Source organism: Melanostigma gelatinosum, assembly GCF_949748355.1.
Source record: "Melanostigma gelatinosum genome assembly, chromosome: 24".
In the NCBI taxonomy this organism is placed as follows: Eukaryota; Metazoa; Chordata; class Actinopteri; order Perciformes; family Zoarcidae; genus Melanostigma; species Melanostigma gelatinosum.
Window position 1 is genome coordinate 6,968,364 of NC_136657.1, and position 14,114 is coordinate 6,982,477.

A 14,114-nucleotide genomic window follows, 5' to 3' on the forward strand; every position below is an offset into this window, starting at 1 on the left:
GGACTTTGCTGACGGAAGCACCAATTTGCTGTTCGATTCATCGCCTCTGCTTCGAACTCCCGCTTCAGTAGGCGTCGAGTTTAAGATGTCACAAATAATGTTTTACTGCTGTCACCCAAAGTCTCGGGTAAACAGTTCCGTGCGGGTCCCTTTGGGTGACTCTGGCCTCTTTCTAATGGCCTAATTATAATCTTTAGCTTCCAAGCAGGAAACCCTTTGTAAATACACATTACGCTCTATAGTTGTGGGGTTCTGGTGGAGCTTCCTCTCATTGATGCTGCGTGAATGAAGCGGCTTCTCTGCTGAGAAAAAACTAAATCTTTCTTTACATAGACAAGTTACTCAACGAATCATGAACTTTGTGGCTCTTGAGTAGGGTGATAAAAGTGGCAACAATTGCTGAATAACAACCTCCGACCCCACACAGTTTTTTTTTGTTAATCTTTATTTATGCAGGGAACTACTGTACTCACCAACACTCTGGCACACATTCATAAAGTTCACTTCATACACAAAAGATGTCCAGCTGGGAGTTGCAAAGAAAAGTCTTCAACTGTCACTGTGTAGTTGCACGAGAACAGGTGGCGGTTAAGTGCCTCGCTCAAGGGCACCTGGATAGTTGAAGAGGAGACACTCCCAACAAGTGTTGGGATACGTACAGGCGACGTTTGATCAAAGTTCTATTGTATGTGCGAAATGGCCGTTCATTGCATGAGCTTGCTCTACATGTACAGCATATGCAGATTCTTCACGGGGTGTCATGCATGCTCGCAATACCAAATACACAGGTACAATGTACATAATTTATTCGATGGTTTAACATGATAACCAACTGTAAAAGGAAGAGAAACATACAGAGATATACAATATAAATCTAAGCCTAAATACATTTTGTGGCAGCACAGAACATTTCACATTCCATTATGGGACCACGGCCATACAACACCTGAAGTCTTTGATGACTTTCTTTTTTCATTTGTTATTTTTAAACTTTTTTTTCTTTTCTTTTAGGCTCACATGGCATATTGTCATCTCTAAAATGAGCAGTTGGCAGTTCCCGTGAGTGAGTTTTTGCAAAATATATCTCTCTTTTTTAGTATTTTTTTTTATCTACCCAAGTTACGAATTGTAGTCGCATGCATGACAAACAAGTATCGAGTTTCTGTCGCATTCGCTTTTCGTACTTCAAATAATCACTCAAAACTGCAAAAACGTACCCAAAAGTATTAGTTTAAATCAAAGTGAACCACTCTGGCTTTAGTGTTCCAGAAATCTGCCTCATTATATCTTATTTACACAACAACCGAAGCTTCACAAAATCTTTTTTGAGATTTATTTCGTACGAATTTACCTTCTTTCGCAACTACGCGAAGCAGCTTGAAACGTCTTTGGACAAACTGGTTTCAATGCCTTGACAACCTTGAACGCGTGCGATCACGAAACAACGCTTTGTGCTTTAAGTCCGGACATCTTCTCTCACTGTGTGTTCGGACAGAACGCCGAGCGACTCTTAGCTGGCGGCGCGATTGCATACAAGAAATGTACGGAGCGACGCGAGAAAAGCATCCGTACGAGTTGAAATGACGCTCATCCCATGGTTCTATGAATCCACTTCATGAAAACGTACAGAGAGGGAAGTAAGAGAAAGAACCGGTGAGTCCGTTGACAGCTAATGTGCCGCTAACGTACAGTTGGTACATTGCTAACAACAAATTAAAACGAATGACGCAAGGTGAAAAGGAATTTCTTCTGAACACACCTTTCGTAAGATGTTTTGGCTTATCATATGCGATATTGTTTCATCTACAAATGGAGCTTTGGACCCGGGTCATAATGTGCACTGCGCCCCGTCTACACAGTAGAAAACAGGACAAGAAACTTGTATGTGGAATCAACTAGAGCCCTAATTAAACGGGGTTGAGGTCAATCCTGGTTCCAGACAGAAAATTGCATTTGTGTGGAAACAATCCAAGTAGAATACATTCAGTTCTTAGTCACATATCAATCGGCCTGTATACATAAAACTTGACTTTTTTCTTTGTTAAATTGATCCCAACTTTGAACTCAATGTTACCAAGTAGCATACCATGTATTCTTGTACATGCACAGTGTCTGTACGTCATGTATCCGTGACAAATGAACGCCATCGTCCATGAGTAGTAACTGCTTGATTGCTCTGCGACCGTAAGGTGGAATGGCACGCCGTTTATCAAGAGTGGGACAAGGAGAGCTATTTTTATCCACACAACTATTACACGTTGACATTTGTCCACGGTCCAGCAAGCAGCGCAGAAAATAAATGCCCACGCCCGTCCTATCTCCAGCTCTCCTTATCCACATCTGTCTCACACACACACACACATGCACACGCTCTTCAAACACCGGCGCCTCCCTCTCCCTCGTAAGAATGGGCGTGATACATTCTGATGGAGAAATGATGACCATGGCTCATTATCCTCTCCCTGAAGATTGGATCTGGTACATTCAGCGCTCGTGTGTGCTTATTAGTCAGACGGAGCGGAAATCGATGAAAACCCATTTTGCAGGGCGAGTCGTAGGGCAACTCTAACAAACGCAGGGTGAACATACGCACAGTGTCCGGAGTGGATTCCAACATGGTCGGATGTTTGAGAAGATATTCGGAGTGCCCCATAAATGCTCAAAAACTACACCGATGCGTGTAACTGACCTGTTCATTTGTTCGATCATTTTCATTTGGGGTTACACACACAGTATATATATATGTGTGTGTATATGTACATTAATGTATGTACACACCTATGTACTTATGTACAAAAAATGGGTTTCATTCCTCCACTCTATCACCACAACAGAGATAGTGTTGAGCAAAACAAAACAAAAAAACACGGGTTAGGAAAATCAAATGAATACCTGAAGACACACAGAGTACAAAAATATCACAATATTTCATGGATTGAGTAATCGTGTCGCCCAAAAAGGCCCTTGGCAGTTGTTTTCAATAAAATAAGACAGTTTGATTTTTTTAGAGGAAGTTTGATAAATTTGAGTGCAATTCTGTCGGGCTGTCACTTGAAGCGCTGTTGCTGGAAAAATGGCAGTTTTATTCATATTTGTGCTTTCTTTTTTTCCCTTATCAAATTACCAAAAGAAATGGATATTTCAGCGACACTTTTCAAATAGCAAAAGATTCAGAACCTGAGTCTGTCATCCTGAACAGAGGAGAAAGTCCTGGACTTTAAAATGATTGTGTTTGGGTAAACGTTCACCAGATCAATGCACGACATGGTTAACAGCAAGTATATTATTGTATATTATCAATGCGATAAACAAATACACATCGACAGAGTCTTCTGTAAAGTTGTGACATAATCCAAGGCAAAAAAGAAGTGGTTGTTTTTTCTATTATGGTTGATCATTACATGCATTCATAGTGCATATGATACCAGTCAAACATACATTAGTTTGTTTAATGGACTTTTAGGAATTGCCTGCATGTATCTGACCACCTGTATTGTAGAAAGGTTTCTTAATTATTTGTTTTCATTAGAAAAATCATTGCGTTTTGTGTCGTTTTTTTTTTTTGCAAATACTTATTTACTTATTCAATTGCTGGCTTTCGTGTCTCTCTATTTACACATTACTGAGAGGGCAAATGTTGGGAAATGACTGTCACAAGTCCCAATTACAGTACATACTTTAGAAAATAAAAAGACATTGGTAGTCAGGATTCAAAGACTGCAAATATAAAAACAATTTTGATAACAACTTGGTCCAAAACTCAGTCGTCTGTTTTTTTTTTCCCGTCTCAAAGTGTTGCAGTCTTTAACATATTCTATATATAAAAGCAACAAAGAAAAGAAGAAGAAAAAATCAAACAAACAACAACAAACATCTCAACAAAACAGTCCAATCAGACATAGTAGAGCCAGTAGATGAGGTTGAACAGTGAGAACACGGAGGGGAAGATGATCCGTGACCAGCGGTCGATGGCGTTCACATCCGTCAGGTCGGGGATTTTGATTTTGAGCTGCGAGGACCGCCTCCGCAGGCGGCTGCGCTTCATCTGGGCGGACCGGTCCAGGGAGTGCCGGCTGGTGGCGCGCGGGCCGATGCCGCCGCTCTGCTTGCGGTACTGGATGTGCGACGAGGCCGTGCTGTCCAACTGCACCATGGACTGAGAGTTCCTAATGTCCGCCAAGCTGGTGGTGATCTCGCCTCCCCCCACCTCGTTGTGGATCTCCAGGGTGGTCAGCAGGATGTTCCCGTGGCCGTGCGGTTCCGCCTGGTTGGACAACGAAACGAGAAAGCCAATTAGCGACACTGCGTGCGCACGAATGGAGCAGCTAGTGAGGATTCGAACTAGAAAGCGCTCTCCCTCAGTGCACAGCGCATTCAAGGCCATGAAATGTGGATGGCATCATGGAACGGGCTGAACGGGCCAACCGGGCACAGGCCCAGGGGCCCAGAGACTCCAAACCACCACAAAGACTGGCAACCGGTTACAAAGAGACACACAACATCTACAAAGAGACGTAAAACATCTACAAGGGGATGCAAAATGGCAAAAAAGATGCAAAATGACTATTAAGGGATGCAAAACGAGCAGTCATTTTGCATGTGGGTGGTTTGCTCCTATGTAGGAGGGTGGGGGGCCCAATTTCTCATCATCTCATTGCTCTTTGGAACATTGGGGCGTTTTCATCGCCATGCTTTGCCTTTGCTCCCGACTATAACGCTTTGCCCGTCTGCCTTGAGACATTAAGTACACTTCTCATCATTTTGTGCATCGCAAGAAACCTTTTTGTTTCTTGTGCGTGGAAAAGTGATCGAGTGAAGGAGGGAGCAGTTTCACTCGCCCGCCACTCAGTCCGATGGCATTTTTGTCAATCAATGGCAGCCACTAATGCAGCTTCTCTGCATGACTGAAGAACAAGACGAACGTTTCCATTGATAAATGATCAAAAGAAATATTCTTGGTCTTCTTGGGTGTCATGCCTCCTGCTACAACCTTTGCCACGTTCAACAATTGAATCAAGCACATAGGACAGGTCACACTCCATGCCTATGATGTGTGCAACACAAAAACAAATCAACAATAATGGCAAATGGCAATCATTCATGCAAATGCAGCCACTGTGGAAGTCCCACCTTTCCCTTTTCTATATTTCAGTGTTTGCATATTTCAAAAGGGTTTTTAGGCCGTGTTCACCGACTTCCACTGACTTTATCTGAACTTGCACCGCGTCTTGTATTTGCTTCCCATTCAACTGTTTTAAAAGCAGTGGGCTTGCAATGCATATTCTCCTATTTAGTTCTAACAATATACACTTTTTCAAAAAAACTTCCATTTCTAAAAGCATCCTGGCGCTGAGTCAGCAAAGACGCATGATTGGGGGACCTCTGCAGTAACCACTGATGTCACTCCGCTTTTGATGATGATTTCAGGAAAATACCAAAAAGATACACAGACGGCATGCATTCAAGGGTGACCTCTGAAAGGAGAAAACCGGCTTCAGAATCTGAAAACACTTTCACAATGAGATCGAGCATGAGCATCATTTCAACGTGGAAAGAACTGCAATGAAGAAGTCAAAGTCTAAATGAATACTCCTGAGAGTATGGCAATGTCATGAAGATGTCTGTTGCTGCTTGACTCATTCCATGGATGGGGAGGTATTTTTTGCATTACGGCAAAAACAATAAAATAAATCAAAGCATCCATGTCAGCTGATGGCAATGGCAGAGTTGACTCAGGGATGTTGAAGAGTCTCGCTGAACGAACAACTCACCGAGCGTGAGTGGCGAAGACCTCTAACCTGATTGGACCGCTTTAGGGACGCGGTCCTACTACCTGCCTCCTGAGGAGATGAAAATATTCAGCCATATGTGGGGAACAAAAACCTGAAAATAGATTTTTTTGTTTTGCCGACTGAAGCCTCCGTGTGGGATACAGATGATAATGTCAAACAGTTCAGTTATGCAGAACATTCTCCTTTTGCTGCGTCTGCTATCGAGAGCTGACAAAACAGTTGATTTTAGAATCGTCGGAAAGTCAAGGCTGTCTTATCACTCAAGTCCTGTTAGGAGGGAGAAAAGCGAAGGAATTTGAGAGTCCACTCAAGACGTTTTCCTGCAGCATTTTCTGTGGAATTAACCAAATATTCACAGCCATGCAGTTGATTTATTGATTTACTTATACTTTAATTCAACCCCTTCATCCACTGATAGTTTGGGTCCAGAAATCACGTCAAATCTGAGCTCACCCTCGCGGCGTCGTATTTGGCCGCCCTCTCGTTGTTGACCTTCTCCGCCTTCTCCGCCAGCTTCTTTTGCATCTGAGGACCCCTCCCGAAGAAGATGTAGTTGACGAAGGCGTACTCCAGCAGCGCCAGGAAGACCATGACGAAGCAGCCCATCAGGTACATGTCGATGGCCTTGACGTACGGGATCTTGGGCAGCGTCTCCCTCAGGTGGGTGTTGATCGTGGTCATGGTCAGCACCGTGGTGATTCCTTAAATGGCGAAAAAGGGAAAATGCATGACCAAAGCAGCATGAAACAACACATTTTAAACAAATGCACAGTAAATTCGACCTGCTAAGATCATCCAGCAAAATTTAAAACACGTTTCTTTTTCTTTTTAAGGCTTTCTCATTACCAATCCTGGCAATAAATCTGGGACGGTACATTGGATGCCTAATTAGTCCAAACCTGTCACAGCATGAGCGCCCCGTCATTCTAAGCAGATTAAGGTCACGCTGGAGAAAAACTCCAACAGATATCTCAGGTGTTTTTTTGTGGCTATTTCCTCTGCTAGTTAGGACCCAGTGGAAAAACAATTTCCTGATCACTTTCATGTTTGATGTTATTTTACTTGCATACACACGCACACACACACACACTGGTAAGTGAGGGCATAACATCTGCCTCATTGAAATTCAAAAAAGGTCTGCCTTGAAGCCTCCAACTGGCCCTTGGTCATCGAGCAGAAATAACTCATGAGAATAGCGCTGCATGCATCAAGCCTGCAGCTCTTATTAACCTCAACCACAAGGGATACGCAGCAGCGCTGGTTTGATGTCCCCGAGTAAAGGCACCTTCGCACCTTGCATGTTTCAGCATGGCAGAAAGAGATAGACACCAAGTGAGATTCATATGAAATCACAGACAAATAGATGAGGGGAAATTGGCGGAGGTATGATACATTTCTAAAGTGGCCCTGAGAGCGCAATGTTCTGGAAGTTAAGAAAACCCATGCTGATAGACCAAACAAGACAGAGACCGAGAGCACGACCAAATGCAGAACCGCACTGCAAAAACAGAAAAACCAACCGACTACAGAAAACGATTCAAAAATGTTTTGTAATTCACATCTGCTGTTTTTTGCCTTGTGTTATGCAGCGCTCCTCCCGCGCACACGCGTCTCCCAGTGCTGCCGTGCATTTTAGAAGTCACAGCAAGTCAACACACGCCTCACTCAAAACGCTGACCCCCTGCAATGCAAGACCTTATCTCATAACAGAGGAGTGGCAGACATATCTCTGCTGCTTTAGCCACCCCGTGCTGGAAATAAATGGAGCCCATCAGTGGCCGGGCCGCTCATTCAACCCGGCGAACGAGGCTTTCCGGAGTGTTTGTGTGTACGCATATGTGTGTCATAAAGTACAGTGACGAGACAAGGAACAGTCAGGGGGTTGGGAGGAGCAAGATGGCTCAGGTCAATCTCGCCCGTAGTGTGATTTATTGGCACATTACAAGGCTAACACCACTCGTGCGCGTGTGTGTGTGTGCGTGTGTGTGTGTGTGTGTGTTTCGTCACAGGGGGTGTGAGAGGTGCGTGTGTGTGAACGAGCTCACACGTGCACATGCTTCGTGTCTCTGCCCCATTGGATGCTGCGATCTCTAGTTTTTTCAGTTTTTTTGCTGAACGACAGCCTTGTTCTTTATAGGTGTTCTCTCAGCTGTGCCATTACTCTCTGTCCTTCACTCCCTCCCTCCCTCCCTCCCTCTGCTCCTTCGCGCCCCGTTCGGACAATTTAATCAAGGGGCCGTGCGCCCATGGGCCTCCCTCCTTTTTCATCACGCCGCCACGCTCTCCGGGGAGAGATTGTGTTTTTATGGGGTCTCTCTCACTCTCTGTCTCCCTCTCTCACCCCTTCTCTGTCTCGTCCCATTGTTGTCTGCTATCCCTCCGCCTCTGCTTCCGCCTCTGCCTTTTTTCCCCCCGATCTCACCATCATTTAGTGGTGCTTTCCCTCTTGCCGTCCTCCCCCTCCCTTTTTCTCTCGTTATATGTCCCATAGTCTCTTTCTCACCTTCACAGCTGGAACAAAGGCACGCCACAATCACATCTCACATTGGCAGCTATCTAGTTAGCATGCGCGGTGTTTGAGTCTGCAGTCGAGGAGAAAAGAAACGAGGTTTTAACCCACCGGAACAACATAGGGTGAACTGAAACTTGTGTCTGCCATTACACTTGAAGTGCTCCTGCACCAATTACAGCTATTGACCACACCTTGACTGGTCACATAATATGATTTGTAAGTGAGCGCGGAGGACTGCGGGAAATGATTTGCAACCAGATTAGCGAGCGAGGCAGGTCGTATGTAACTCTGCGATCCTTCGGAATTGCTCAGGAAAATGAGATTTGTCCTTCAAAACAATTCAATTGTTTGCCTGCTGCCTCCTTGAATTGATTCCTCCCTGATCATTACACTGCTCTTACTGGCAGGTTTGCACACAGACACGAGGAGCAGACGCACGCACACACACACACACACACACGCATGCATGCCCACGCACTTGCACAATGCACCTGCTGAAAGCTTGTAATGATCCATCAGGAGAAGTGAATGGACCTCCGCGTTGCCTCTGAACTGCGGAGGCACACACCGGATATTGCAGCTAGCAGGACTTCGCACATCCACTCCCCAACACACACACACAACACAAACATAAAAGCACACATACACTCCGAGGTAATGACCAGATATTGCATGCGTGCCATCACAAGAGAACCAGTTCAAGCTGGATGTAAAGCAGATGAATGTATGTGCAGACACACGCACTGTTTTCCAAAAGGCATTATGGTGTGTTAAGAGCATTACTGTTCCATTATCCGTCCATGTAACGATGATTTAAGGGCCAAAGCAGCAGTCAATTGGTATGGCCAGATTGAAGTGTTAGGCGGCCCCGGGCAGAGATTTAATGCTGGGCCCCTATTGGCCCCCCCAGTCTTAAGCATGTCCTCACAGCAAACGTGGAAGCTTCATTCTACGACCACATTCAAATGAACCACAAACTAACTGACACACAGTGAATCTGGGGCTTTTAAATCCCCCTGGGACCTAATTTGCCTGGTTTGTATTCCAGTCAATTCCAATGAGCCACTTTTGCTTTGACAGGAAATTACTTCTTAAACTGCAAAAATGCCTCTGAGTGGAGAAACATCTACATGGTGGCAGATTTAACACTGAATCATTTTTTCTTCTTCAGATCATTTTTTGGCATTTATTGGATAGTTGACAGTGAAGAGGCAGACAGGAGAAAAAGGGAGAGAGAAGGGTATCACTTGCAACAAAGGTTCTTTGTCGTATCTGCTGTAACCATTAAGCCACCGGGGCTAACGGGTAGACAAATGCAGACTTCGCAATTTCTAGCTGGTGACCGTCAATTTTGCCAACTGAAATGCCAACTGTTGCAGGCAGATTTTATCAACTGTAGCTGCCTAGCTTATTCGGCTAATGTTAGCTCCATGAGTAGGTTGAAAACACTGCGTCCACCTGTGGGTCGATGAGGGCTCAACAATGCGCAAACTGGATGCGCTAATAATTCATTTAGCTCTTTTTCTTAATGTAGCCATGGCCTTGAAGGTAACATTTGCTTACTACCAGGCAGCAACCTCCCCTTCTGAAACGTGAAGCCAATGCGGAAACTTGCATTCTTACTAATGGCCATCAGGGGGCGCCTCCTCTGGTTGCAAACATAAGTCAGTTTGTGTAGAAGTCTATTAGAAAATGACCCTACTTCTCACATGATTGATGGTCCCATTCAGAGTAAAATAGACAACAAAGCAGGGTGTGCTCTAAGGCGTGGCTACTTTGTGATTGACAGGTCACCTCCATGGCGTTGACTGGTCTGGGAGTTGTCCGTGTTTTCGCCTTAAAACTTTAACCCTTTCACAGTGTATTTTCTGTTCATGAAAGCTAACTGTAACATTTTGGTCGACTGAAAATGTTCGGTTGCACCTCTTGTTCTGGTTGCAAAAAAAAACAAGATGGTGACGGCCAAAATGTCGAATTCAAGGCTTCAAAACTGGAGTCCACAAACCAATGGATGATGTCACCAATGGACGATGTCATGGTGACTACATCCACTGATATACTTGTATTATATAGTTAGTATTGTTATATCAATGGTTACTACTGTGGGTAGTAAGCTTACATTAGATCAGATGAACACACTGTTTAGTCCATTATTTAGACGTTTGTTGTTGTGTTTTAGAAAAGATGCAACTCCCCAAACCGTAGGTGTTGAAATCCTCGTTGCTGTTGCTAAGCTGTGATCGGACCATTGCTGATCAGGAGAGGCATTTAACGAATGGTCAACTCCCAATTTACCGTGGTACTAATTATGCAGCTGTGGGGAGTCTGTTGTTAAAATTGCATCTTTTATCTGTTGTCTTGACGACCTGCTTATTACATTTCTTGGTCCCCCATATGCCGTCTAAAAGTGAAGCCTCCTGTGAAGAATCACAATGATTACAAACCAGCGACCCGCTGCTTCCTTCTCTGCCTTGTTTACTGCTCACAGGAGCCCCACAGTGTCTGGGCCTTTGCACCCACACAAGCACTCCTCAATGAGAAGTGAGATTATGCTCATTAGGGACGTGATGTAGTTCTAGCTCCTGGAGGCCTCCCAGTGACACCGCAGAAAAAAAGGTATGACCCAGTTTGGTCCGAGTCAAGGTTGTGTGTTTCTGCTTTTGCCCTACGGAAAGACATAGTGGACATTTTTTTTTACCAGCTTGTTCCAGCATTTCAGCTGCAAAATACTTTCCATGTCCATAGAAGAGAGGGACCTCATTTCTCTTTTTTCCCACATAATTGACACGTTCTTCAAATCTATTTCCATTTACTCCACCAATATCCAAGCCATTCCCTAAAGCTCCCACTAATACCACCACAGTATGAGGAGTCAAGCCAGGGAGGTTCTGGCTCATTCTGGTCCCTGATCTCATCTTAGAAATCCAAACACCGGCTCCGTAACAGCCGCTGCCTCTTACCTAGAGCCACTCTGGCCGCCGACGCGTCATAGTTTATCCAGAAGGAGACCCAGGAGAGGATGGTAATCAGGATCGATGGCATGTACGTCTGCAGGATGAAGTAGCCGATGTTCCTCTTCAGCTTGAAGCTCAGAGACAGTCGAGGGTAGGCACCTGAGGACGGGGCGAGACAAAGACCGAAGCAGTGTGTTTTAGTCTTTTGGTTCATGAATAAAATTGTAAAGGTAGTATTAAGAATCACAGTACATACATTGTAACTTTAGAAACACATTTGGTTCCATATATTTAAAAACATGTTGTTGTTGACAGTAAAAACATCCAACTTATATTATTCACAGGAGCACACAGGGATACCTTGTGTTTTTGTTTCAGTTTCCATGACAACCCCGACAGCATGGGTTGGATATATCGCCATGGTAACAAGCATCCCCGTCACGGGCGCAGACACACACCAACTCTCTTACACACACGCACACACACACACACACACACGCAGAAGACTGCATGCAACCCTGTTTTTCGTGATGATGCGACACAATATTTAAGATGGCGATAAAGATTTTGGCGCATTTTGCCTCATCAGTTCTCAGCCGTTTACATAATTCATGTGGCGATTCTGAGAGATTCAGCATCACTGCAGGAATAATAGCTTTCCAAATGCATGAAGCCGTGCCTCGGATCCTTCATAAGTCAGGGTAATATTATTCCCCTCCACGACGGAGCATTTCTGTCATTACTTTTCCATGACCTGGAATATAAACAGTACACAGTACGTGTGCTTGAATATAGTGTGACGCTTGATTTCTCTCCCAGCATATCTCTTCATGGATGGAATCCGTGGCTCGTTACTTCCACTATTCCAAGCTATTGTCCCGTTTTCTCTGTGTATTGGAGGAGAACTGGGGGGCCATTACAGTGTAGTTTCCAGTCCGTGGGTTTCATTGAAAAATGAAGATCCTTTTAAAGCTACCTGTGATGTTATCTTGTACATTGTTGCAAGCTTTTGTCTCTGAAATCCCCTTTAGTTCATGCAAAGAAAACAGTAAAAACCCTTTTATATGTTACAAACAAGTTCAATATTTAATGAATAGTTTAGTCGATATTGTCTAAATGCCTGAGCCCACTTTTTCAAATGTCTTGGTTTTCCCGACCAACAGTCCAAGACCCAAATAGGTCCATTCGCAATGATAAGCAAAGAAAAGTAGTAAATCCTCACATTTGAAAAGCAATACTCAAATACTTGCAATTTTTGCTTGATATGCAACTTAAACAATTGATCAAAGAACTGCAGACTTTGTCTAAAACTAAAGATCAGCTCATTGCATAAAGAATATATAAATGCAAACTTTTCCTTATTCACCACATCAGATGATCTTCCTGTATTTTGGCTCGTGGTTAACAGTTTGGCAGCCGAGAACAAACTCCCGCTAAACATACACTTCATTATATTGCGAATGCGGGAACAGACTGTCACAGGTCTTAAAATATCCCATTCACTTCTTTTGATGCGTACTTAATGGCAGCTCCTGCAGCCCGAAGTCGGAGCCGAGAGTCTTCGCAGTATAGCGCACGCAGAAGTGGTTTCAGAAAACGAGTGGGCTTGAGGTTCACTCGCGCGTGGGTGTGGAGAGCTGCACTGGCTGTGACTGCTACACCGAACAACATCCGCGAGTGGGAGGGACACCATGTGTGAGGCCGAGAGCGAGAAAAGGGAGAGGAGATGGAATTGAGGGGGGGGGGGTGGTATGAAAGTTGAGTGGATGATGACAGAACAACGATGGAGTCTGGGAGAGGCGGCTGGGTACACGGTGGCGCTAGGAGGCCTGCTGTCTGTCTCTCTTTGTCTCTCTTGTCACCCTCATGGCGGGGGCGCTGCAGTCGAACAGCGTCTTTGTTTGCTCCAAGTCCGGCTAACTAGCTTACTATACCTAAATAGCAACCTAGCTGAGCTCCGAGGCCAAGGAGCTAATTAAAAGAGAATGATGAATAAATTTTGATTAATCAGCCATTGTATTATTCTTGTAAACTGCATATATGCCATTTGAGAATGGAAAGCTTGGCAGGCAACAGTAACTCAGGGCTAGAGCTGTAGTCGTCCATGTATGCAGAGAGGAAAGTGCGCCGATATGGGCCCACTAATGAACGTCAATGCTACATTCATTAAAGAGCTGTTTTTCAAAAGCTGTTTTGGAAGCATTTCATGTTTTCTAAAACCTTCACATGTGAAGGAATATTCAAGGGCTTTACTGTCAAATTACAGCAAAAAAACATGAAATACAGATGCTTTTGAATATTTAAAGCTGTTATTATTGCAGCTATCTGCCGGAGAAGGATGAAGACAGAAAAGGTGGCGTGATGAATGCACACAACGCGCAAAACAACACACTTAAATCATTTAAGTGTGTTGTTTTGCGCATGTTGGGTGACATTTAAAATGTCACCCAACACAGAAATTATCCAGTCACGCGTGCGTTTTGCATCTGGATTTGCTTACTGTACGTACACGCACACACACGGGCAGTGTTGCGTGTGTGCTTCGAGGAGAATAATTGATGTTGTGGGTCGCATTCCGCATGAATGTGCGATGCCCTGAATGCTTTTCAGTCAGAGAGCCGGGTAATTGGCATCCAACCGCACCCCTTACAAGACAGAGGAAAATATATACGAAAGAAGCAACAGAGGGTGATAGAGATGCCAAGACGGGGCAGAAACCGGGGGATAGAAGAGGGGAAAAGGTGGGAGGGAATTAAAGGCTGTCCAGTGGCACATGTAATGGAGGGAACCTGGTCATTAGCCAGTCTTGCGGGGGAGCCTTTGATGTGCTTCACACAACCTGCCAAGAGCACGGGA

General features: G+C 44.5%; 1 protein-coding gene across 1 annotated transcript in view; it reads right to left on the minus strand.

The window, feature by feature from the left end:
• Positions 1-3,892: 3,892 nt before the first annotated feature.
• gabrb3 (gamma-aminobutyric acid type A receptor subunit beta3) overlaps positions 3,893-14,114 on the minus strand; it is a gene marked incomplete at its 3' end in the record, with an annotated part of 34,671 nt that continues 24,449 nt past the window's right edge. The window contains exons 8-11 of the mRNA XM_079296625.1: positions 11,265-11,417; positions 6,246-6,493; positions 5,772-5,840; positions 3,893-4,264 (exon numbers count right to left, since the gene is read on the minus strand). Of these exons, the coding sequence (XP_079152751.1) occupies positions 3,893-4,264; positions 5,772-5,840; positions 6,246-6,493; positions 11,265-11,417 (842 nt within the window). The remainder of the gene's footprint in view (positions 4,265-5,771; positions 5,841-6,245; positions 6,494-11,264; positions 11,418-14,114) is intronic.